Here is a 26,829-nt window from a genome sequence, read left to right on the forward strand (position 1 = left end):
CAATAAAATGGACAACCTGGAAGAAATGGACAAATTCTTAGAAATGCACAACCTGCCAAGACTGAACCAGGAAGAAATAGAAAATATGAACAGACCAGTCACAAGCCCTGAAATTGAAACTGTGATTTTAAATCTTCCAACAAACTAAAGCCCAGGACCAGATGGCTTCACAGGCAAATTCTATCAAACATTTAGAGAAGAGCTAACACCTGTCCTTCTCAAACTCTTCCAAAAGATAGCAGAGGGAGGAACACTCCCAAACTCATTCTATGAGGGAAATACTTTTTAAACTCAGTGGTCAGTACCTCATAGCTCTCTAGGGTCTCCCCGTCTCTTTCTCTATGGTACTGAAAGCTGTGGATGACAGAAAAGCAAACACTGAAGCGGGAAGGTCTTCTCTTACCCTGACAGTTCTCTTTCATCGGATTGATCACTCCACTGCTGTTGAGCTCTCAGAACAACCCCATTCTATTCTCTTGGCTTCTGCCTCTTTAGGTGCCATTTCAAAGCACAGTTGTGGCCGACAGGACCGTGTCCTCTGAGTTCCTTCCTCCATCTACTTCTGTGTTGGAGGTGCAGATGCGAAGAGGATGCCCTGCTGAGAAGGGACCAGGTCTAGGTCCAGGCAAGAAGCCAGCCAGTGTTCATTTTGCAAAATAACATAACCAAGCTCAGCCTGCAGTGTTGCTGCGTGCCAGGGCCCAAGCCAGAGCTGATAGTTTTTATGGAGTGAATACAGCAGCACGTGTTCTGCATCCTGAGATTATATTGGGAGCTGTGGAGGAGCCTTCTAGCAGACCTCTGGTGACACGAAAGCCAGGGCTGTCGGCATGAACAGATGCAAGTTCTGCAGTGCTAGGAAAATGGCATATTTCAGTATGAGCAGTCACTTAGATGTGTGTCATGTCCATTCACCTGGTGAGTCAGATACTGGCTGAATGTAATCTAATAGTGTGTTCAAGTGTTTTCCTTCTTGTCAGTGAAAAATCTCTATCAGGCGTATGGGCATTGGGATGGACAGTGCCTTCAGGAACCCAGAAATAAACTCTTGGTCCTGTATGGATTATGTGTGAAACTTTCCTTTTTTGTCCTTTTCCCTTTCCTAAATCTCCTTTTCTCCTCCACCTCCACCTCCAAACACACACAAACACACACACACCATTAAAAAAAAAAGTTACTTAAAGGTTGGAAAATTAAAGTATATCAAATTAAAGTATATCAACAAAGACCCCACGACTTATAGCACAGGGATCTCTACCCGGTATTCTGTGATAACCTATATGAGAAAAGAATCTTATTATTTTTTTTTAATTCTTAATATAGCCAATTTTTTATTTTTTTGGCTGCGTTGGGTCTTCGTTGCTGTGCACGGCTTTCTCTAGTTGTGGCGAGCGGGGGCTGCTCTTTGTTGCAGTGTGTGGGCACGGGCTCTAGGCGCACGGGCTCAGTAGCTGTGGCGTGTGGGCTTAGTTGCTCCGTGGCATGTGGGATCTTCCCGGACCAGGGGTCGAACCCATGTCCCCTGCAGTGGCAGGCGGATTCTTAACCACTGCGCCACCAGGGAAGTCCCGGGAAAAGAATCTGAAAAAGGATGAATATATGCATTTGTATAACTGAATCATTTTGCTGTACACGTGAAACTAACACAACATTGTAAATCAACTATATTTCAATAAAATTAAAATGTTTTTTAAAAAAGGCCCCAGGACTTGGAAAAGATATAGGCCAACAATAGGGCAATTCCCAGCATAGTCCTGTTTCTCTAGGAAAGTCTGCTGAGGGCAACTATTGTGAGTGAGGCTAGACCTGCATGACTGGTGTCTTGCGCAGACAGCATGCCCCTCTAGAATCGGAAGAAGTGAGGCTCCTTTCTGTGGTTAACGTGGAGGCAGTCCACCTCCGCTGGGGGAGATAACTGCCTTCTTTGCCTAAAACCCAGGTGTTTACGTTCCCTTTGTCTTTTTTGAGGGAAGGTGGTCCTTGGCCCCACTCAGTGCTGTTGAGTTTGTGAAGAAAAGGCTGGGGAATTCTACCTACTCCTGACATGTGCTCTGGCATTGCCCGAACACCAGAAAGCCCCCTCCAGCAGCGGCTGTGGGTGTTGGATCCAGGGGGCATGGGTGTGTGGTGTGTTGGGGATTGGAATGAAGGAGGGATAGCCATTGAGAGGAAAGCATGGTATCCAGCTAAGTAACTAGACATTTCTTGGCCAGACTTGTCTATCCTGTTGCCTAGCTTGTAGGTAATCCCTAATATTTAAGCGTTTGAAGAAATTCTGGCTTGCCCTTTGGATACTAGACCATCTTCCTCTTTTAACATATAGTCTATCCTTTAATTAAGACATCTCTAAAATAAAAGCCAGATGTTCATCTGGAGGCCACATCCACACTTTTTGAGTCATGATTGGATGCCCCTAAAGTTGCCCAAGCATGGTAGGCCATGTGACAAGGGATTATCATTTGACATTCATGTTTCCTGTTCAGTAGCTGGGAACTTGATCACTCTCACACTGAGACTTTCATCTTTTTTGTATTTGTACCTGCTCAGGCTTAGATCATCAGACTATCATGTCCCTACGTGCCCCGCTCCCCATAATCCCTCTCCTAAACAGTTCTTCCAGGGCCTCTCTCTGGAAGAAATGGGTTAGAGGGTCAGAGGGAACAGGACCAATTAGTAGCTGTAGTTCCTGCTCCTGGCAAATGCTTTGCCCATTCTTCTCTTGGCTGGAATGCTGGTGCTGGGCTCCACCTGGCAGGAGTGCAGCCCAGACTTGCCGTGGCAGCGGGTGGGTTTGAAGTCACCAGGCACACGTCCATGTGCACAGCCTGCAGCTCTTCCCTTTGTTCCCACTGTAGATACCTCATTGAGCCTGTTCTCCTTTGTAGTAAATGAACAGGATAGATGTATTGAGTATGTGACTGGGATTCAGTCTGTATATTTTAAAAATATTTACATATTTTCATATATTCATTGATTCTAAGGCATGTCCATGTCACAGTTTAACAACTAAACACAAAAATTTAACTCTAAAATCAGGATGTGTCATATAATCACATGTTCAAATGATAATTGACAGCTTTTTTCTCTCTCTCGGAGCTTCATACTGGTGCCTGTTAAAATTGATGGCATCTTAGAGGCCACAAAGTACATTGTGTAGTGTCAGCTCATTTTTCAGTTCTTTGCCTGAAGAATTTGTGAATTTCCTCAAATAGCCAGATTTACCAGCAAGCCTCAGTATATTCAAGTTGCACTGGATGCAGCCAAGTAAAATGGCCACATCACATTTCACATGGCTTTGCTCTGCACAGAGCACTCACACATCCACCTTTGGTTGGGTTTTAGAACTACATTGGACAGTAGGCAGGACAGTATGCAAATATTGCTGAGGAGCTTGTACAAGGCCACCTGACTTAGTGATTGGGAGAGCCTGTTTCTTCTGACTCCTAATATAATTTTCTTTCTTCCAAACCAGTCAGCCTACAATTCAGAAACAGCAAAAATATGTTGGGAGTGGAATCTACCATGCTTAGAGTAGAGAATAGAGATCACTACTGAGAGAATCTTTATAGTGGGCAAAAATTGGGAATCTAAACACCCACAGAAGAAAATAGCTAAGCACAATATATTATCACTATAGAATGCATAGACGTTGAAAATGACAAGTATGTGGATTGTTGCTGATACAAAGAGAATGTATATTTAAAACAGGGAAATATGGATATCCAGGCAGAGAGGATTCTGGGAAGGTGTGAGCAGAATGCATGTCTCATCTCTTTGATTCTGATGCCAACCATTGACCTCTTTCAGCGAGCAGGGGCAGGTGGGGCTCAGAGGAGTCAGAAAGGCTGAGTTTCTGAGCAAATGCGAAGACAGAGAAGTTATGGAAGAGGAGGCGAGAGACCCAGAAGATGGAACCAAGACACTTGACATACCAGTAATAGGAGTGCTAAAAGGAGAAAAAGGTAAAGGAAGGGTGTATCAGTCAGGACAGGCTAGGACTTGGTTAAAATGTAATAGTAAACAGTCCATAACCTCAGTAGTTTAACTCAACAAGTTTATTTTTCCTCCATAATGCAGTAGCCAGTATAGGTCTGGGAGGAGGGGGCTGTGCTCGTTGTTATTCAGGAACAAAAGGTGATAGAGGCTTCGTCTCAGCATGGTAAATCATGAACTAGTACTTAAAGTTGGCTTGGCGTGCACAGATCACTTCTGCTCCTATTTCATTGGCCAATGCAAATCACAACCCCACTTTTAACTTCAAAGGGAAGCAAGTATGGTCCTCCCCTACAGATGGAAGGAAGAAAGCTAGAAATATTTGGTGAACAGCACTCCTGACTTACCACTAGGGGCAATAACTAAAATACATCTAAGTGTATCCTAGTAAAATTTCTTAACTTTTAGGATGCAAAGAAAAGTCTTCCAAGCTTTCAGGCCAAAGGAACGTATTATTTACAAAGGAAAAAGAACCACACTGGCATCAGATTTTCTATTTGCAACACCAAGAAGCTGAAAGATGGTAGAATTTTATCTACAGACCACTGAAGAAAAAAGGAAGGCAACTCAAGAATCCTATACCCTGGGCTTCCCTGGTGGCGCAGTGGTTGAGAGTCTGCCTGCCGATGCAGGGGACACAGGTTCGTGCCCTGGTCTGGGAGGATCCCACATGCCGCGGAGCAGCTGGGCCCTTGAGCCATGGCTGCTGAGCCTGCGCGTCCAGAGCCTGTGCTCCGCAACGGGAGAAGCCACAACAGTGGGGGGCCCGCGTACCGCAAAAAAAAAAAAAAAAAAAAAAAAAGAATCCTATACCCAGACAAACTTTTATCTAACATAGTATTGGAAGTCCTAGCCATAGCAACTAGGCAAGAAAAGAAATAAAACACATCCAAAATCAGAAAGGAAAAAGTAAATTATCAAATGACACCTTTTCCAGTGTTTTATTATGAAAATTTCAAACATACAGAAAAGTGGAAAGAAGTTTAACTTATGCATCTTACTTTTTGATGCATTTTGTTCTAATGCAAACATTAGTACACCTCCCTCTAAATGCTTCATTCAGCCTGTCTGTCATTAACTATAGTTCAGTGTTTGTTTACACTTTTTTTCTCCTTGAGGTAAAATTTACAAGCAATGAAATCTCAAATCTTAAGTGTACATTCACTGAATTTTGACAAATGCATGTGTGTAACCCAAACCCTCCTCGTGACACAGAACATTTTCATCGCGCCAGAGGTTCTCTGAACCCTTTTTCAATCAATCTCTGCCCCAACTGCTACCCCCTAGAGACAGCCACTGGTCTGATTTGTTCCACCATAGATTAGCTTTCCCTGTTCTAGAACTTTATACAATTCCAATTATATGTGCTCTTTCATGCCCTTCACTCAGCATGTTTTTAATATTCATCCATGTTCCATGTATCAGTAGTTCATGCTTTTTATTGCTGAGTAGTGTTCTGTTGCATTCCATGATTATACCACAGTTTATCCATTCCATTGATGATCAGTTGGGTTGTTCCTGGGTTTTCTTGTTAAGAATAAGGCTGTGATGAACATTCTGATAAATATCTATTTGTAGACATATGTTTTTGTTTCTTTTAGGCAATATTTAGATGGGAATTCTTGGGTTAGGCTAGGTGTGTGTTTTATCTTACAAGGAACTACCAGACCTTTTTCCAAAGTGCTTGTGTCTTTTTACACTCCCTCCAACAATATGAGAGTTCCAGTTGGTCCACACCTTCACCAACATTGTTGTTGTCAATCTTTTAAATTTTAATGTTTGGCATTTTAATAAACAAATGTATTAAATTTCTCCAGAGAAACAGAACCAATAGGAGATATAGATAAAGAGATTTATTGGTATTATAAGGAATTGACTCATGCAATTATGGTAGCAAGAAGTCCTGTGATCTGCTGTCTGCAAGCAGAAGACCCAGGAAAGCCCACCAGCTTTAGTTCCAGCCCGAGTCTGAAGGCCTGAGAACCAGGAGAAAACCTATGGTGTACAGCCCAGTCCAAGGGCAGGAGAATACCAATGTCCCAAAACAAACAGGCAGAGAGCTCAAAATCTCCCTTCCTCTGCCTTTTTATTGTCTTCAGGTCTTCCACGGTTGGATGATGCCATTACTAGGGAGGGCAATCTGCTTTACTCAGTCTACTGATTCAAATGGTAATCTCATCCTGAAACACCCTAACAGACATACCCAGATAATAATGTTTAACCAAATATCTGCACACCCCATGACCCAGTCAAGTTGACACATAAAGTTGACCAACACAACAGATAGGTTAAATACACACACAGACACACATACACTAATGTATTAAATTGATTTTAAGTATCAGTGTGGCTCTCTCCTCATACCTGCTTATGAGAATTTTATTGGCTTCTGGGGCAACAGGTGAGCCCCAGACCCTAGAATGGAATCTAGAGGCTGAGTCCAGAAGAGAGGTGTTGAAAGAAGCAACAGTCAGAACTGGTGGGCCTGTCCCTAGTCCAGAATGTTTTCCAGGAGAGACTGAACCAGACATCAGCAACTGATAAATTGTGCATTGGTTTCCAGTTATTTCTTTGATGGAGAGAGAGTGAGAGAGTGTGTTTCTCTGTGTGTGTGTGTGTGTGTGTGTAGAATGTGATACAGCCCCTGCTCTTGGGGACACATTTCGGTACAGAATTGTAAAAGAAAGCCATCCAGTATTACCCCTTGACCTTTTATTTGTAATAAATCCCATTTAATAAAATTCACTTAGTCAAGTCTCAAAGCACCACAAGGATGTGAGAGGGAAAAATCTACGCTGGAAACTAGGAACTGGTTGGGAGGGATGGAGTATGGGGGTGGGACTCCCTGCGCCCCTAGGTGAGAGAAGTCACATCAGCCCCTCACCCAGACATAGGGCTTGCCTGGATAGCGTGGCTTCCTTTACCCTGGTTGCTTCTTTTGATTCTTCTCCCTTTAGGTGATCCCAGAGACAGGCAGAACTGGGGCAGGGCTAAAATAGCGCATCAGCATAGGAGGGAGGGTCTGAGAGGGAACTGGGGCAACGTGTAGAGCACATGTCCTACCTGCCCGAGAATCAGGTCTTAAAGGAGAAGGTTGCCGTTTTAGAAAATGAGAAAAACTTTGACTGTATTGCATGATAAATTCTGTAGAGGCTTGAGAGAATTGTTGTAACTGGAGCCGCCTGCCCCCGACCTTTCCTCAGTTGCTCTCTCAGTCAAATGGAAGCACCTGGGTGAAGTTCGAGGGGCCCAATTAACCTGACCCAGGAAGACGCTTGATGCTCATGATCATGTGTGCATTCCTGGGTCACTCTTGGTTCACTTGCCTGACACTATCTCCCTTTGGCCCGGTGGTAACAGGGTTAAGTCCCTGCACCAGGTGCAGGCTTGTCTTTTCTCGGGAGATTCGGTTTCTGGTCCAGCCAGTCGAATGGCAAGGATTCCCCCACTTAAGCCAGATGCTTGTTGAAAGACAGGAAGCAACTGGGCTCTGGCCGATCACCTCTCTACATAACCTTGGGCTGATCTGATGACGAGAGGAAGAAAGAAGATGAGGTCTCCATTAGGATCTCTCTCTCTCTCCTTGATTGGGGGTGGGGGGATCCTGCAGTAGCATTTGCTTGGTAGAGCCCACCCAGCACAGAATTGGGAGATTGTAGACAAATTCCCCTTGGTGCTCTGTCATTCATTCCTCCCTCATTTTGAGAGGCTGGCAGAAAAGGGCTAGGAACCGGGTGAGTTCCTTGTCTCTGCCACAGCCTGGTGGGAGCAAAGGCTTAGGGGAACCGGTGTCAGACTTGGCTGGCAAGCCTGAGCTAGCCGACACCTCCCTTCACGCTGTCAGATGTTAAAGACACAATGCGGGCAGGGCTGCCTCTGAAGAGATTAGGCGGGAGAGAGGAAGGCAGCTGGGCGCATGTGCTGTCTGCTCACCTGCCTTCCAGGGCATGATGGGTAGAGTCTAGTCTCAGCGCAGTTGGGGAGTGTCCTGAAAACTCCACCTGTAGCTTACTTTCTCATGAAGCGTGTCTTACCCGTGTTTTCTGAGTGCTGATGAGGTCTCATGAAAATTGACAGAAATGATGTTGATTGGATGACTTTGTGGACCACTGTTTGATCTTTGTTTGCAGGGCTGATTTTAATTCAGTTGGAACTTTTTTCCAAAATGGTATCAAAATTTCTTAGAATTTTTTTACCCTTCAGATGGCTCGTAAAGATCATAGTATTTATTATTACATAGGGCTACTGATGCTGAATTGTGACTGGACAATTATGAGAAAAGATTGGGGTGGTAGAGTGGTAACATCCATTTTGATCATTGGATGACCTCTTGGGAAAGAAGGTGGGGACACTAGTTTCCCCACCCCCCCGCCCCGAGGCTCTCCATATATTTCTGTCCCTCTTAACCTTTTGCCCTTTATTTTCCATTTAAAAGGTAATTTGCAAACTCAGTGTCTTAGAACCAATGCTATAGGCTCAGTGCCCAGAGTGGAAAGCAGAGCTCTGTCCTTCCATATTAACAGAATTCCCAGGAAAAAATTATCAGTTTTGGGCTTCTCTGGTGGCGCAGTGGTTGAGAGTCCGCCTGCTGATGCAGGGGACACGGGTTCGTGCCCCGCCACAATGTGGAAATGACCAAGATCTGGTCAAGGAGAAACAGAAAAAGGACATTAAAGGCAAAGAGGGGGGTCTTCCCTGGTGGCGCAGTGGTTGAGAGTCCGCCTGCTGATGCAGGGGACACGGGTTCGTGCCCCGGTCCGGGAAGATCCCACATGCCGCAGAGCGGCTGGGCCCGTGAGCCATGGCCCCGGAGCCTGTGCTCTGCAACTGGAGAGGCCCACGTACTGGAAAAAAAAAAAAAAAATTTATCAATTTTGTTACAGTTTATGAGATTATCCAGGACCATGGGTGCTTCAGGAGAAATTGCTGGGATGATGTGGAAGGTTTGAGGTGACTATTTGGTGATACCTTGGGTCTTTGTAGCGTTTCACATTCTTTTTTTTTTTTTTTTTTTTTGAAATTTATTTGTAAAAATAAATTTTTATAAATTTATAAAAATTTGTGTTGGGTCTTCGTTGCCGTGTGCGGGCTTTCTCTAGTTGCGGCAAGCGGGTGCTACTCTTCGTTGCAGTGTGCAGGATTCTCATTGCGGTGACTTCTCTTGTTGCGGAGCACGAGCTCTAGGCTCGTGGGCTTCAGTAGTTGTGGCTCACAGGCTCAGTAGTTGTGGCTCGCGGGCTCTAGAGCGCAGGCTCAGTCGTTGTGGCACATGGGCTTAGTTGCTCCGCGGCATGTGGGATCTTCCCGGACCAGGGATCGAACTCGTGTCCCCTGCATCGTCAGGCGGATCCTTAACCACTGCGCCACCAGGGAAGCCCTCACATCCTTTTTGCCATGTGTCTCCTCCTCCTGTACCAGTCAACCTGTCCCACAGCCCGGGGAACATGGTGCACACTGGGTGGTCAGACTTCCTGGTTGTGTGCCAGCTCTGGCGCTCTGGCTGCATTACCTTGGGCAAGTGACCTACCTTGGTGTCCTCTTCTGCAAAATAGAGTTAACGTTAGTACTTACCTCATATTCTGGCAAATGAGAAGACACGTAAAGCCCAGCGGCTGCCCATAGCAACGTAAATGCAAGCTGTTATTTATCATCATGTGTACAAGTGGGTGCCATAGAGGTTAGACAGGGACCCCAGCGTGTACAGTGCCACGTCGGCTATACAGAAAGTGCCACACACAGTGCTCCAAAGTTCTGTGCTCTGAAGAGATGCGAGCAGCAGTGATGGCCAAGGGCCACCCCCAGCACACTTTTGCAACATGCCCTGCTGGTCCGTCACCCCCATCTCTCAGCCCACCCCCCACATCCCTTCTCCAGCCTGTTCCTTCCTCCTTGTTAAGCACTGCCTGGCTTGACGATGATGATACCACTGTTCATTTGTTTAGCTTCTTTTTAATGTGCTTTCAGGTTTCTTATCTCATTTGATCCTCAAGAGGGAGGTAAATGTCTCTATTTTTCAGATGAGGAACTGAGGTCCAGGGAGAGTAGATAACTTGCCAAGGTCTTGAGGCTGGAAAAGCCAGGTTATCTTGGTCTTTCCTACACACACACACACACACACACACACACACGCACGCACACGCACACACACACACACACACACACACACGCAGAGTTAGGTGATGCAAGTGGTAATGACCCTGCTTTCATTAGAATATAGGTCTCTCCCTACTATAGTGGTGCTTCCTGCAAGACATAATATTTCCCAGCCCACCTCTGTTTTAAAACCCTGTTCCGAGATGTGTTTCCCAACACCACCAAGCAATTAACTTAATTCTGATAGCATCTACCTGGAGATAGCATCAGATCCCACAGGTCAAGGGCTCAGTCCCACAAGACTGCCCCCACTTCAGACGCCAGTCACAAGCCCGGGTTGTCACCTCTGCTTCTACCCAACTGGCTATTGATTGGAGGTTCCCAGGCACCCCCCCCACACATTTGTTTAATATGCTAGAGTGACTCCCAGAACTCAGAGAAACATTTTACTTACCAGATCAATGGTTTATAATAAAAGGATGTAACTCAGGAACAGCCCAAGGGGAGAGAAGCACAGGGCAAGGTGTGGGGAAAGGGCACAGGGCCAACACTGTCTCCAGGCACACCACTCTCCTCAAATCTCCATGTGTGCACCAGCCCGGGAGCTCTCCAGACCCTGTCCTTTTGGAGTTTTATGGGGGCTTCATTACATAGGCACGATTGATTAAATCATTGGCCATTGGTGATTGATCCAACCTCCAGGTCGAGGGTGGGGCTGAAAGTTCCAGTCCTCTAATCACATGGTTGGTTCCCTTGGCAACCAGCCCCCATCCTTAGGTTAACTAGGGCTTTCCAGAAGTCACCTCATTAACATAAACTCTGGTGTGGTTGAAAGGGGCTGGTTATGAATAACAAGACCCTCCTTTTCATCCTTTCACCTTTGGCTCTGGAGCTATTTCAGGGAGTGATGACAGAAAACCAAATATAATTGGTCTTAGGGAATTCCAAGGGTTTTAGGAGCTCTATGCCAGAAACAGGACAAAGACCAAATACATACTTCTGACTATAAATCACAATATCACACCTGCGGTCAGCTTTTTCTTCCCTAATGGCAAGGACTTTAGATTGGGAGCTAAGAAATCTGATTCTGGTCTCAGCTCCGCCCCTAAGTTGTTTGACTGATGGCCTCACTGGGGTCTCTTTCTTTATCTGTACAGTGAGAGGATTGGTCTAAACCTGTGAGTCTCAACTTGTTTTTTCCTAGGACATAAACATCGGGTGACATTCCTTCCTAGACCTTCTTGTGGGGTGGCCTTCTTCCCAGCACCGTAGCTGTAACTCAACCCCTCTCCTGTACTCAAGGAATCACGTTGGGATGTGAGGGTTTGAATGATGCTATTGTAGCAACAACAATGACTCTGTTCTGAGTTAGCAGAAAACTGAGTAATGTACGAGGTGAAGGGCTTTTCTTTAGTAAGAAATCACTTTACCGCCTCCCAGTAGCTGTATCAGGACATAGTGTTGGAGGACCTGTCAGGAGCACGTCCATCCTGGCCTGCCCACAGCCCTGAACCCTCAGCCCGCAGACAGCGTGCTAACTTAGCAAGTTTAAAGTGGAAACATCCTGTAGTCAAAGTGTTGCAAAACCTTGGTCTTTTTAAAACTTATTTTATTTATTTATTTATTTATTTATTTATTTTTGGCTGTGATGGATCTTCGTTGCTGCACGTGGGCTTTCTCTAGTTGCGGCGAGCGGGGCTACTCTTCTTTGCGGTACGTGGGCTTCCCATTGTGGTGGCTCCTCTTATTGCAGAGCACAGGCTCTAGGTGTGCAGGCTTCAGTAGATGTGGCTCACGGGCTCTAGAGCGCAGGCTCAGTAGTTGTGGCGCACGGGCTTAGTTGCTCCGCGGCATGCGGGATCTTCCCGGACCAGGGCTCGAACCCGTGTCCCCTGCATGGCAGGCGGATTCTTAACCACTGCGCCACCAGGGAAGCCCTAAAACATTTTTTTTTTCTGTGCGGTATGCGGGCCTCTCACTGTTGTGGCCTCTCCCCGTTGCGGAGCACAGGCTCCTGACGCGCAGGCTCAGCGGCCACGGCTCACGGGCCCAGCCGCTCTGCGGCATGTGGGATCTTCCCGGACCAGGGCACGAACCCGTGTCCCCTGCATCGGCAGGCGGACTCTCAACCACTGCGCCACCAGGGAAGCCCCTAAAACATTTTTTTAAACAAATTTTTTATATTTATTTTTTTGGCCATACCACGCAGCATGTTGGGATCTCAGTTCCCCGAGCAGGGATCCAACCCGTGCCCCTTGCATTGGAAGCGTGGAGTCTTAACCACTGGACCGCCAGGGAAGACCCAACCTTGGTCTTTTGAGTCAGAAAAAAGGGTGAACAAATCTCCCAATGGCTGGTCATTCTATGGAATGCTATTTAAGTATTGGTCTGTTTGCAGGGCACAGGCATGAGGGTAGATTCGAGGGTACAGAGGGACTTAGGTTAGATGTGAAGAGCATCCTCATTCTACCAGACTCGAATTTATTACTCACCTGTGCCAGGAAACTGGGGATGGACCCTCCCCCATCACGTTTCTTTTCTGTCTTCTGGTTTTGTCATTAATGGATTCATAAGCATCCAGAGGTCAGAAAATACAGCCCTTTCTCAAAGCTTGGCCAGAGTCCTTAGGATGGTAGCACTTCCAAGAATTTTTAGCCAAGACACTTAGATGCTAAAGCTCTTTGAGGAAAGGGGTTGGAGGAATGGGAACGGTGCCACGGAGTCTGAGGTCCACATTGCCTGGAGTGAACCGGAATGTGGATTTTCTGTCTGGTCCTGTAGCTCAGAGCATTGTCACTGAAGAGAGGAGGGTTTGGAGAAGACTTCAAGCAAAGCGCTTGTGCCCTACACGGGAACGTGGGAGCCAGTTTGCTCCCTGTCTCAGCACCACCAGCTGCCAGAGTGGAGGGCTTTCCATACAGAATGAGCGACTCCCCTCGGGAAGGACACTGGTGAAGGTGTTTATTCCTCTTCTGGAGCAGCTAACAGTCAACATGAACCCGCGCCTCATAGTAAATATTGCTGATAGATATTACCAGCATCCAGTGAAACTGTGCGTGGGACATTTTGACTGCAAATTAACAGAAGAGTCTGATCTTCACAAGAATATTTTGGTGTGCTGTATTTGACCTAGGAATTCCAGACTGAGAAAGTAGGGATTATGGTCACAAAAGGGAACAGCTGTGATGTTTAACATTTGAGGTGGACAAATAAATAGATAACTTTTCAATATTTTTGGTAGAATGGAAAAGAAGTAATCCATTTTAAAGTAATTTTTATTTTATTTTTTATTTTTTTGGCTGCGATGTGCGGCTTGTGGGATCTTAGTTCCCCGAGCAGGGGTCAAACCCAGGCCCTCGGCATTGAAAGCACACAGTCCTAACCACTGGACCACCAGGGAATTCCCCATTTGAAAGCAATTTTAATAAAAGTAAAATGGGGGAAATTGAAAATAGTGGATCTGTATTTATCTATAAAAATAGATCAAAAAATAATTTATTAAAAAATAGATCAAAGGACTAGGTTTACTTAATGGAGTCCAGCTCAGAAGATTCTCAACCAGAGTCTCCAATACTGATACAGTTCCGATGAAACTCCCTGGGTGTATAAGCAAACTTCCTCGGGAATAAAACAGCAGTGTCTGTCGCCTATCATTGTGAAACAGCTGTTACTCTTGGTGGCATATGGCCAAGGCATGTGTGGCATTTGGGAGTTCTCTGGAGGGCCACCCTGTGGCTCGCACACTCTCGGAGGACAGCTGCCTGAGCCACGGGAGGAAAGGTGCTCTGGATGAGGGATGGAGGTGCCCGGGACTAGAGGGATGCCTTCCACAGGTGATCCAGCCAAGTGGTTTGAGGGCTGGGAGGCGGAAGGGTGTTAAATTAAACTCTTATTATTCAAAGACAGATTATTTGGTTGCCTTGATTAGATCGATGCCTCCCTGTCCCCATTGCCCACTGGACCCCCTTGGGAAAGGGTCTAAAAGAAAATAAAACTCAAATCAGCTGTCAGTGACTTCTGATAATCTTCAGCAAGGGGCATGACAAGGGTGAGCCCCAGTGAAAAAATGGGAATTGGAGGCTGTAATCAGAAAACAAAATGTTGCCTGCCTTTAATGAAGAAGTCAGCGGTAGGATGGTATCTAGACTGTAATTCGCCATTTTGACTCTGACCCCACAATGGCCAGAGTCACCTAAGAGTTTCCACATTTATGATGGATATGTTTGGTTTGGAAAAAAACATTTCATTCTGTTTCCTCTTTTTCAGGTTTCAAGTGCCCCATTTGCTCCAAGTCTGTGGCTTCCGATGAGATGGAAATGCACTTTATAATGTGTCTGAGCAAACCTCGCCTCTCCTACAACGGTAAGAGCTTGGCTGGGGCGGGAGGTGTGGGAGGAGCTCTGAGCAAGGGTATTTCCAGCCTCCACGGCTCTGGGCAGCATGTCCACCCCGCCTTCCGGCAAGAGGAGGGGACCAGGGAGGAAGGCACAGGGGCGGGGTCTGGAGGTCCCTTGGGTGGCCAGTTAGCCCTGCCCTTTCTTCCACCCACTTAGTTCCTTGCACCTCTGGTCAGGAGACGGGCCTTGGTCACACAGCTGACAGCAGAGGGCCCAGCGGGAGCGCCAGCCCTCTGTGGGGAAGGGAGTCTGGGCTGTGCCTTGCACACGGTGCTTCAGCCTGACTCTCCACAGTAGAGTAGGTGTGATTTGTGGACACCTTTGGGGATAGAGAATGCTGGCCTGCCACCTCATCGCTGCCCCGAGGCTGTGCTGCTTCCTGCCTTGGAGGCGGCCGTGGGGCTGAGCAGTGAGTACAACGGGGGACTCAGTGAAACCCCCCTGCCACGGCACCTCTGTGGACAAAACCACCTCTGTGGTCAGCACCTGCCTGGTTTACTTTGGGGAAGGCTTGGAGCCCAGCTGCTCTGCGTTCAGAGCCTGCCTTGGCCACTTACTTACTGGCTGTGCGGTCTTGAACAAGTGCTCAGTTTGCAGAGCCTTGGTTTTCTGGTCCCTAGAATGGGGATTTCCGTACAGGGTTCATAGGATTTTCGTCAGAATAAAGTGAGATATTACACATAAAAGCTTTCAGTCCAGAGCCTGACACATGGTCAGTGCTCGGGAAGTTACAGCCTCCCCGAGAGATGCAAAGCCGTCCCTGGGTTTCTTTTCATCCTTTTCTGAAGTGGACTGACTGCTCTTGAGTTCCTTGCACCCTGTGCTGCCAGTGACTCTTGGGCTTTCCATCCTTACGTGCTTAGTTTGGTCTTCAAACCATGTTCCTCAGAGAACTGTGTCTTCTAGGAGAATGGGCACTGGATCTGAGAGGGGTGCGCCCGACCTGACCCCAACCCCGGCCTGCCTTGTAGGTTAGAGTCACGGCGTGAGATGCTTAGGAAAACAGCGCTGAGATTTCTCAGGGCCCGAGGACCGGGCAGGAGGTGGGCCCGCATCACCTGAGCCCCATCCTGTCCATGAAAGTTTCCCAGGTCGACTCTCCTTACAGACCTTCCTTGGGCTCCTGCCTCCTCAGACCCACCTGTGTAGGCCAGATTAATTCCAGATTGTTCCTGCGAAATTAATCTGACGAATCTAATCCACTTGATTCTCCGGAAGACACGTCCTGCTATTCTCTGATCTCTTTTCTTGCACCGCCAACAGATTCTGGATGTGGGCCGGCTGGCCGGTTACCCTTCGTCTCAGGTACACGTGGTCTGGTGACCTTTGATACCTCTGAGCCCAGGTGTCCTTCCCTTTCCTCTCCTCCCTGGTTGTCCAGGGAGCCCCCGTTCTCCCCAGGGGACAGCCTCTCCCGTCCCTGGGGACTGACTGATGCTGAGTCTCTGAGGCTCGTCCCTCGAGCTCTGGGCTCCCCATCAGGCTCGTCGAGGACGCTCAGCTCCACTTCGTTCCTGGGAGAACGTCGTCTCTGCCTGGGACCAGGGAGGGAGAGGAGTCTTCTCCCACGGCTGACAGCCCTCCCCCGCCGTGGCCTCAGAAACCGTGTTCACTTATTTCCCATGTGCGCAGCACCCCCGTGAAGGCTGCTTTTTGTCCAGTGGGGCGCTGGGCAGAGTTCTCTGTGGACACTGCCTTGCTGTCATGAGAACACAAAGCAGCCTCAGAGTGGGCTCACCCGACAGGCCTGGGCTCTTGGCGTCATGAGGGAGAACTTTGCAGGGCAGCTGTGGAGGGCAGAGCGTTCTTGGGGCCACTCTGTAAGGAGGACCCACATGCCCGGCTTGGACAGTGGGGGAGGCGAGGGCATGGGCTTCTCTCCCGGAGAACTTCCCGGGATACCTGCAGCGCCTCTTCCATGTGAGCACGTACGTGCCAGTGCTGCCATAGGTGTCCTCCTTGCCTTTCCTCTTTGCCTCGAAAGAGAGGCAGCCCTGGAGAGCAGGCCTGACAGCCCAGCCCGAGCACAGGTCACCTGCAGAAGCCACACTCAGAGTCGGCGTCCCCTTAGAGGAAGCAGAGGTTGGCCAAGCAGTCCGAGGCATGACCGTGGCTGTTCTTGGTCTCTTCCCACTTTTTCCTTCCTCTTATTGAAAAGCTACCTCTTTGTGGGGGGTGGGGTGTATGTGTGTGTGTGAGAGAGAGAGTGTGAGTGTGAGTGTAAATTAGAAGCTTTAAACTGGAAGATCTCTTTTGCAAAAGCCAGTCCTTTACCACCTGAGGCAAAGAAAGGCATATTGTTCCTTGTCCCGTCAGTGGAATTTGTCTTAAGGTGAGGAAAGTGCTTCAGAAACAGTGGCCTGGCCCCTCCATCATGGCTGGATTCCTCACATTCAGTCTTTGTCTTTTCTAAAGACACCTATGCCTTCCAGATAAGAGAAAGGCATTTGTCACTTGGGGTTTGTATAGGGAGTGTGAGGCTCCGGGCTGGTCTAGGGCCTGTTTTAGTTCAGATAAGGCACAGGCTTTTCGGGGCCTTAGGCCAAAGTCCCAGGTCGGACCTCTAGGTATTTATTTTGGTTTTGCCAGTAACATATTTTACCAGTGATTTCTTATCATCCTGACCTCCCCAGCTTCACTTTATCTCTTCTAACAAAAACGAAAAGTGAAGAGACTTAAAGCATTTGTGAGGTGTAGAACTCCCAGAATCTTTCTGGAAAGGGGAGAATCTGAGACTTTCTTAGTGGATTAAGAAGTGCTATATTCTTGGGCTTCCCTGGTGGTGCAGTGGCTGAGGGTCCGCCTGCCGATGCGGGGGACACAGGTTCGTGCCCCGGTCCGGGAGTATCCCGCGTGCCGCGGAGCGGCTGGGCCCGTGAGCCATGGCCGCTGAGCCTGTGCGTCTGGAGCCTGTGCTCTGCAACGGGAGAGGCCACAACAGTGAGAGGCCCGCGTACCACAAAAAAAAAAAAAAAAGAAGTGCTATATTCTTGTGAAGATTCACTGGAATTCCTGGTCACTCCCATCTACACACATATGCACACACACACACACACACACACACACACACATATATACACTCTTCCTGTAGCTGCTGGCACCAATTGGGGAAATTTTTAGGAAATTTATAGCGGTTATATAAGATGAAATTTAGTTAACCACCAAAGGGTGGGGGGAGTAGAAACCTCCTAAATGAGGCAGATAGAAAGTAGTATTTTTCTTATTATGAGGGTTGGCCTGAGCCGTGGGTTGGAAGGCCTCCAGTAGCCGCCTGCCAGATTTAAAAAAAAAAAAAAAAAAGCCAGTTTTGGAAAGGCAAGACTAGTTTAACTGGTTCACCCAGTGCTCAAGAGAAATGTGAAGGCCAGTAACTGGTGTTTCCTGGCAGGCACCTGGTTTGTGAGTCCTGGTGACCCATTCGGAAGGGTAGGGAAGGGAGCTGCACCAGAGAGCGCAGAATCTTCTATCCTCCGTTCTCTTCAGTGGGCAGCTCTGAACCCAGGACCCCTCAAAGATGAGAGAGTTGGGGGGACCCCTTTCTGCAGGTAAATGTGGTCAGCTTGATTGGGCCTTGTAATTTCCCTTCCTTTCCAATATCTGTTCGTGGTTCTGAGACTGGGGGAACTTGCATTCTCAAGAACATGCACTCAGATTTTGACCATCATCCTGGTCAGACAGCAAAACGAGCCTCGAGATGAGGGGCCTGATTCTGCTATGAACAGAAGAGAGTCACAGTACTGGAGTGGAGGGGGGTCGTGACAGATGACTGATTGTCCATTGAAAGCCAAGGAGACCCTGGTTCCAGGACCAGCCAGGGGTCCTTGGCTCTGGGAGAGTCTGGCGTGTGGCAGGTCCATTTGCCAGCAGTATTAAGAGAGCTTGATGGCTGTCAAAGCAGCTTCAAAAGTTCCTCTCCCCCTCGCTTTCTTCTGGGGCGCAGACCCATGCCCTGCTTCTTAGGTCCTCACCATCCATCCCTCCTCTCTACTGAAAGTCATTGCCCCCAACTTCAGGGCTCTTGAAATGATAAATGTCACACAAGGTTTCTTTAAAGGAAAGGGAATCTGGCTCCCCCCAAAGCAGGAATGCCTCCTGCTAGTTTACCCCCCAGCCAGCCAGACCTGTGTAAATGGTGCTTGTTTGGCCTTTGTCTCTGCTCTCAGGGATCCTGTGGTTGGGATGGAAGTGCCTTTTCTTGGGCCTTGGGGAGCCAGGTTCTGGCCGGGGAGCCTGCCCAGCCCAGTGGGGCGCTGCCAGGAGCTATTGTTCGATGCCTAGCAGCGGCTGAGTCTGGCTGCGAGGTGTCTGTCTGGGTGCTCTTCCTGCAGGAGGGAAGGGAGGAGGAGAACTCCCGGCAGGCCGCTGGGTGAATGGGGAGTGGGTCGGGGGGAGACCGCGGGAGAGGGGACTGAAAGGGGTCACAGGACAGCCTCTGTAAACATGAAGCCCTGCGGGCCTGAGGGCTCCCGCTCTGTGTGTCGTGATCGCAGCCCATCTCGTCAGAACAATTGGATCCAGAACGGTTGGGTCGTGCCTCACAGTCTGTGGGTTGCGGTGGAGACACCACTGCTGGTAGGGGAACTCTCTACTCAAAGTCTCCCCTTTGCCTGGAGATTTCCCAAGAAGGGAGCTGGCGACGCCTGGCGGCGGTGGCACTGCCCCTTCCTGTCCCCCAGGAGGCTGGGCCCGCAGCTCTGTGCATGCCGAAGGGTCTACAAGCCTGGGCTGTTCCACACGCAGGCTGGAATTGAGGGCCGGCGGTGGAGCCTTTGTTTCTGAGTCATTTGCTGGGGGTTCTCCCTCTGGCTCCCACCTTCCTTCCTCCCAGGACCGGGACTGCCATCAGGCAGCAGGGGAAGTGGCTTCCGTACGGCACCGCTCAGCTGCCCCGCACCAGCCTTCCCTCCGTGCCGCCGGCAGCTCTGCAGGTCCCCTCGGGGGACGTCGAGCCTGTGCTCTCTGCAGGGCAGCAGTACAGCTCCCTCAGCCTGGCCTGTTCATGCTGAGCACCCGGGTTCCTCCACCACGTTCACAAAGAGGAAGATCTGAAGCTGTCTGTGAGATGGGTGGTGGTTTCCAGCCGCAAGGAAGAGACTCTACTGCCTGGTCTTTTAAGGAAAGGAGGCAGGGTGGCCAAGTGGAAGGAACTTGGCGTGGGAGTCAAGGCCACTTACCAGCTGCCTGAGCTGAAGCACAGACCACCCCCCAGGGTCTTTAGGATTCACTGAGATGTGTGTGCGACATTTGTCGCATACAGCTGGCCCCAAAGAAGTGAGGGCTCCTTTTTCTCCTCCTCCTCCATCACTTTTCTCAGATGAACAGCAGCTGTCAGGGAGGGGGCAGAAGTGTGCCATCACCTCCCACCGCAGCGCTGTCACAGAGAGCATCGCCTGCCATTCTGGGCTGGCTAGAGGGCCAGGCACTGGCACCGTCAGCACCATCCCTCAGGCCAGGCACACTTCCGCACTCCCCCCCTGGGCAGGGCCGTTGGCTTTGTACACGGTGTCGGGAAGCTGGCGGCTGTGGGTGCTTGAGAGGCAGTAAGAGAAAGGGAGAAAGCACAGCTTGGTTCTGTGTTCTCATCGGCCAGCATCGGTTGAGCCCCCCTCCTCTAGGGACCTCGGGTGCCCGGGGGCGTTTGGGTCCATCTGCAGAGTGGCCTTAACTTGTGCCAGGCTCGGGGTCCTCGGCTTCAGACTGCAAGGTCCTCCGACAGCAGACAGCAGGCTCCCATCACAAGAGTGCGGAAGTCTTGTAGGATCTGGGTGATAGCCAGGCTTCAGCTTCAGCCATTTCCCCTCGCCTGCTAGGCGCCCAGGGACATCTGGGGGCTGCTGATTCCTAGAGCCCAGGGATTGGGACGGGAAGTTTTACCCAACCCACTCAGGCCTGTGGCTGGATTTGGGCTCCTCTTGCCTTCCGCTGTGGGGAGATGTTGCTCCCCGGGCCCTGCGCTCTCAGGGTCCCAGCCCTGGCTCTTCTTCCTCCCAGGACCCCTCAGGCAGCCTTTTGCAGCCAGGGCTCTGGGTGCTGGTGAAATGTGCTCCCCACTGTGCTAGCCTGGCAGGCAGCTGTGCGGTTTAGTTCTTCCCATCCGTGCTGCAGACCCAGGCTGGCTGCTAAGCGCTGTGCATGAAGATGCTCTGTAATGGGTTGTCTGGTGGCGATTGACTGTTCATAAGAGAAGTCTGGTGTCTAGCCTCCATGTGCTCAAGTCTGAGTCCTTGATAAGAAGATGAACCGCCCTTGTGCCTCCTTCTCCTTCCCCTTCCCCTAGTGATACCTAGCGAGAAAAGAGAGAGTCCAGTCCAGTCCCGCTGAAGAAGCAAGCCCCAGGTCTCATCCCCTTGCCTGGCTCCCGCCCCCTATCCCAGCCTGGACCTGACAGGACAGACAGAGCACAGCTCATGCAGAAAACTGGGACTGAGGGAATTGTGACTTGCCCCTGGGCTCACAGCTGACTCACCAATCAGAAGGGGACGCTGATTCGGAATCAGTAATGTTGCTGTGCTCCCAAGGAAATCATCCATAAGTGAGGAGGGAAGCACGGAAAAGGGGCTGTATCCCAGATCCTCACTTTACAGATGAGATGCCGGAGACAAAGAGTGGGAATAAATGCCCAAGAAGGTCTGCAGTATGACTGCCTTCTCAGAGCTGGTCTGTTTTTCCTCCCATCTTTACTGGAGTTTTTTCCTCCCAGTGTTTTATTATGAAAAAAGTCAAACGTACAGCAAAGTTGAGAGTTTTGCAGTGAAAACCAAAATACCCCCCACCTAGAGTCTACATTATACTGTACTTGCTCTGTCACATGTCTCTCCACCCACTAATCCGTATTATCCTTTTGATACATTTCAGAGTGAAATGAAAACACTAGTCTGTTTCTTTATTGGGGGTTGTTAATTATAAAAGTAATGCCTGTTCAAACAATTCAAAAATATATAAAAATAATTTTCTTCTAATCCTCCTTTCCTCCACTACTATTAAAGTGTGTGTTTCCTTCCAGACTTTTTCCTGTGCTTCCACACACACAAATATTTAAATGTGTATGGTATCTAGTGCTTTTTAAAAAATGGGGTCATACCCTTTTACAGATGTGCCACTTGCCGCGTTTGGAGTCTGAGATTACACTCCAGTGGCAGACCGACTGTACGCTGTCTGCTTTTCCCTCCATGTCGCCCTTTCAGGTGGGCTTTGGGGCTTTGGGGTAGGCAGATCTTAACAGAGAACATGACCATAGGCTGTCCTGGTGGCCTGGAAGCTGAAAGTGACTTCTCTCCCAGCTCTTGTGCATAAGGACTTAAGTACTGAGTTAATTCTATCTTAGTTGTTTTCCTTGGGGTTCCTGATGGGGGGCTCTGAGTCACCATACCCTTCTAGGCCATGAAGAATCCTCATTTTATGGGCCCCAGATGTTTCCCCTTCCACTAAAGTAGTCAGAGGGCACAAAGAAACCACAGTGGTGGAGGGCAGCGCCACAGAGGGTCCCTGGCCCTGCCCCATTCGTGAGCCCTCTCACTTTGGCAAGGTGTCTGGTTCTCTGGCTGCAGTGTCCCCGTTTGCAAAACAGGAATAACACCGTGTGCCCTGCCTGGCTTGTGAGATCCTGAGGCTCACTGAACACCCATGAAATCTCAGTGTTTATCATTGGCAGTGTTCACGATCAGTTAAAATCTTTCAGAAGTGGGGAATTACCCTGCTTCAGACTTTGCTTTCTTTACATCCAGAACCTGTTCTCAGGGTATTTCTCCTGTGGTTTTGAGAACTTCTGGGTAACCTTTTGCTGACTTCACCTCTTCCACCTGCCTTTCAAATATTAGAATTCACCTGGGTTCAGTCATCTGCCCTCTTTAGATTTGTCTAAGCTCTTTATCCCACACCTACCCCTGTTGCCCACATTTCTCCTCTAAACCCCAGATCTGGACTTGAATGGACTCCAGCAGGTTTCCATTAGCGCGTCCGGCGGGGAGACGCCTGGTCAGCGCCTACCACCCAGCTCTGAGCTCATCATTACTTCCCAAGCTGGCCCTCCTCCTGGCTCCCTCTCGCTCTGACAAGCATGCGCTCCCCTCCCCTGCCCCCCGTTTGCCCAGCTGCCCCAATTCATGCCATCCACCTCCCCCCATTGCTGGTGCCAGCCTTGAGTTCATCTCTCCTGCACCACGGCATTAGCCTCCATAGCGGGCTCCCCATCTGTGGGCTCTTCCAGTCATTTCCATTAGTTTCAGGAGACTAGATTTGATCAGTGCGTCTCCAAGGCCTTTCATTGACCCAGATAAAGCCCAGGTAGCACAGCAGGATACAAGTCCGTCCTCAGGAAGTTGGTCTCACCTACCCCGCCGTGGCCCCAGGACTCTGTACCTACCACAGCAAACGTCCTGCCTTGCCGGGTGCACAGATGCTGTCCCCTTTGCCTGGAATATCCCTCCCTGAGCAGTCCCCATCCCGATTAGGCATCTCCCGTACTTCTCACGTCTGGATCTGTGTGCGTCGTAAGACTTCCAGGAATTCCTGTGCTGTTCATTTCCGTCTTCTTGTTCAGCCACCCCTGCTAGACTGTGAGTTTCTTGACTCCTGAGACCGTGGCTTATTCACTGAGTCGCCAGTGCCCAGAATGTCATAGAAATGTCGTAGGGGATGCTGGCTCGGCCCCCTGTTCTGCTCGGGCTGCTCTGGTCACTGCTTCACTTGGGGCCGTGGTGGACAGCAGCTTCCTTCCAGTCATTCTTTTCTGGTGGTGTGTGGGGTGTTTTTTAAAAATATTTAACTGAGTTTAAGTTTGTATAACACACAAGTAACCATTTTTACATGTACAGTGTAGTAGCATTTGGGACATTCACAATGTTGTGCAACCACCATCTCTGTCTAGTTCCAAACATTTCATCATCTCAGAAGGAACTCCTTGCATGATTCCACTTACATGAAGGATCTAAAGCAGTCAACCCCATAGAACCAGAGAGTAGAAGTGTGGTTGACAGGGGAGAGGGAAACAGGCAATTGCTATACAACTGGCAGAAAGTTTCAGTTGTGGGACGTCCCTGGTGGTCCAGTGGTTAAGACTCCTCGTTCCCATTGCAGGGGGCCCGGGTTCGATCCCTGGTTGGGGAGCTAGATCCTGTATGCCACGACTAAAACCTGGTGCAGCCAAATAAATAAATAAATAAATATTTGGGAGGAAAAAAAAAGCGGATAATGTGACTTTTAAAAAAAAGAAAAAAGTTTCAGTTATGCAACATGTATAAGTCTAGAGGTCTGCTCTGCAGCATGGTGCCTATAACAATAGTATAGTGTACTCTTACATTTTTTTTTTTTTTTTTTTTGGTGGTATGCGGGCCTCCCTCTGTTGCGGCCTCTCCCGTTGCGGAGCGCAGGCTCAGCGGCCATGGCTCACGGGCCCAGCCGCTCCGCGGCACGTGGGATCCTCCCAGACCGGGGCGCGAACCCGGGTCCCCTGCATCGGCATGCGGACGCGCAACAACTGCGCCACCAGGGAAGCCCACATTTTTATTAAGAGGGTAGATCTCATGTTACCACAAGAAAAACAAAGGAAAAATCACTTACTCATGAAGCAGTCACTCCCCAGTGCCCCCTGCCTCCAGCCCCTGACCTACTTTTTTGTCTCTGAATTTGCCTCTTCTGGACATTTCACATAAACGGGATCATACAGCGGGTGGCCTTTTGCCTCTGGCTCCTTCCACCAGCACCATGTTTTCGAGGTGCATCCATGTTGCAGCAGGCGTCAGCTCTTCACCCCTTTCCTGGCTGAGTGGATACGCCGTTGTGTGGGTCCACGCGGTTCATTTCTCCATTCGTCCGCTGGCGGACATTTGGGTTGTTCCCACCTTTGGCTCTTGTGAATGATGCTGCCGTGGACACACATGTACGCGTATTTGCTGGGCTACCTGTTTCTCCCCTTCACCCTTGCCTCGTACCACTCTCCTCATCACCATTTTTTTTCCAAACCAGAAGTCCAGTGCACCTGGTCTGTGTGTATGTTTAGGGGGAAGGTCTGTTCAGGGAACCATTCTGTCTCGTGCTGCCTCTGCTGCATGTCTCCTCCTCTCCAAACCTTTTTCGTCCTTCGTCGCCTGGGCTGCTTACTTGGTGATTAATCCCATTTTGTCTGCAGGTAGTTAGCGTGTCGTTTGCATGTCTTGTGTCCACAGTGAGGACCTTCATGTCAAGGTCCCTCATGGGCTTTTGCTGACTCAGGTGACCCACGCAGTCCCAAGCAGCTCCTAGGTCCCTGCCTGCTAGTGACTGACCCCCCGCTCTCCCCTGTCCCCCCTTTGCAGATGACGTGCTGACTAAAGATGCGGGTGAGTGTGTGATCTGCCTGGAGGAGCTGCTTCAGGGGGACACGATAGCCAGGCTGCCCTGCCTGTGCATTTATCACAAAAGGTACGAGAGGGCCGGCAGGGCCAGCTTAGCTGCACCCCAGACCCCAGAGGGCCCCTTCCCTGTGGGCGGGGGGAGAGAAGGGCAGAATGTCACTAGCCACCCCTTCCCCAGCACTCTGAGTGGAGTCGAGGCAGAGGTCAGCAGGTGGGGAGTTCTGGACGTGCTGAGCGCAGAGCCTGGGTGGCGGGGCCGACGGGGAGGCCTGTGGAGCCCCTGCCCCCTGGAAGGTTGAGTCCCCATCCATCTCTGTGAGCCTCTCTCTGCTCCATTGTGCAGACCCTGGTCTGGTGGTGGCGGGGGGTGGTCAGCACGGAGGGGTGTGCTGGCTGCCCTGGCCCCACCCCTTCTCCCCAGAGGCCCAGCAGGCAGGAATAGCCACTACCTGTGGGCCGGTGCTGCCAGCCGCTATAATTAGCAGGGCTAAGATTCGCCCTCAGGCTCCAGCATGAGCCTCATTCTTGTTTCCAACTGGAAAGAAGACACCTCCTTACCCAGGACGGGAGGACGCTCTGTGCTGCCCGTGGCCTCCACCTGTTCCCGGCCCCTGGAGCCCCAGAGCTGCTTCCTGACACAGAGCCTTTTCCAAAGCCTGACTCACGGGGCCACTGGCCACGGGGCAGCACATGGATGTGGCTGGTGTCAGAAAGGCGCAAGTGAGGCCTAAGGGGAGGGGGTCTTGGCCTGGGCGCAGCACCCAGGTCTCCAGTGTCCCAGGGAAGCATTGACCAGAGCCAGAAGAAGGGAATCTTCAGCTCTGGGAGAGACTTATGCAAATGATCTGTCTGGTTCCTGTTTTGAAAATACCCAGATGTTTTACAGAAAGCTGTCTTGGGCCAATTTCTGTTCCCTCTCTGTTCAGACAGTGCTTTCTGTAAACACTAGAGACCAGGATTTCCCTGCTAGCCTCTTGTCTGGCTCTCCTGAGCAATGTCACTAAGCCACAGGGCCAGTCCTCCCCTGGCCCACCTTCTCCAGGAAGGAGGGCTAGATGCTGGCTGCCCACCACAGCCAGCCAAGCCAGGTAGAGCTTGGGGGTCTCCTGAGAGGGAGACCAGGGAGGGAGCCTCAGGCTGCTCCTGTGACTCAGGAGAAGGCTTGGTCAGGGCGATGACCAGCCTGCCAGGGCTTTGTTCCCACTTCTTTGCCCTTTAAGCCTTGGAGATAGTTGACTGGCTGCCCTGTGCAGCCCCCCACTCTCACCCTCTGACCCGTAGCTGTTGCCGTCCTCCTGGGCTTCATGCCCCGAGGCCTTGTCCCTCTCGAGGCCGCACTCCCTGCATCCTGCAGCGCGTAGGTCCACCCCAAGCCCATACGCACTGCACCGGGACTCCGGCTGCGCCAGGACCCCCCTGGGTGTCCTCCCTTCTGCTAGCAGACAGTGGGTATGTGGGGTCCCTGCAGGTGAGCGTCAGGCATCCCCTGCCCAGAGACCCGACCCTTGGAGCTAGCCCCCAGGGAGCGGCCTGGCCAGCCGGTGATGTGCCTCCCTTGCCGTCTCCCCTCAGTTGCATAGACTCGTGGTTTGAAGTGAACAGATCTTGTCCAGAACACCCCGCGGACTGACCCTGCTGGGCTCGCTTGCTGACTCCTCTCAAAGGTGAGCCCGTGGTTGGGGTCGCGTCGCTCTGGGGCCTGGAGGCGGAGAAGGGGGCTGAGCTGCCCTCACGGCATCCCACGCCCCGCCTCCCCTGGCCAAGAGGGGTCGGGGGAGAGGGGAGCATCTCAGCAGCAGGGGTTCCGTGGGGTGGGGAGGGTTCCTGGGAAGGATGAGAGTCCAGACTCGCACGTTGCGAGGAAGAACCTGCTGGGTAGCGGAAAGTGAGTTGGGGGAAGGCCCCTCGTGTTCCCCGTGTCTAGAGCGAATCTCCCCAAGGAAGGTTCAGGAAGGTCCCTTGGAAAGTGCTGGGCAGGAGAAGCAGCACAGGCCCTGGGACAGGATGCACCCCAG

General features: G+C 50.3%; 1 protein-coding gene across 3 annotated transcripts in view; it reads left to right on the forward strand.

Moving 5' to 3' along the window:
* ZNRF1 (zinc and ring finger 1) overlaps window positions 1-26,829 on the forward strand; it is a 103,222-nt gene that overhangs the window by 74,591 nt on the left and 1,802 nt on the right. For all 3 annotated transcript variants that reach the window (XM_007102266.3, XM_028477617.2, XM_028477615.2), the window contains 3 exons: window positions 14,353-14,448; window positions 24,776-24,881; window positions 26,387-26,478. In XM_007102266.3, the coding sequence (XP_007102328.1) occupies window positions 14,353-14,448; window positions 24,776-24,881; window positions 26,387-26,444 (260 nt within the window). In that variant the 3' untranslated portion in view covers window positions 26,445-26,478. The remainder of the gene's footprint in view (window positions 1-14,352; window positions 14,449-24,775; window positions 24,882-26,386; window positions 26,479-26,829) is intronic.

This window comes from Physeter macrocephalus, chromosome 17 (genome assembly GCF_002837175.3).
Source record: "Physeter macrocephalus isolate SW-GA chromosome 17, ASM283717v5, whole genome shotgun sequence".
Classification (NCBI taxonomy): Eukaryota; Metazoa; Chordata; class Mammalia; order Artiodactyla; family Physeteridae; genus Physeter; species Physeter macrocephalus.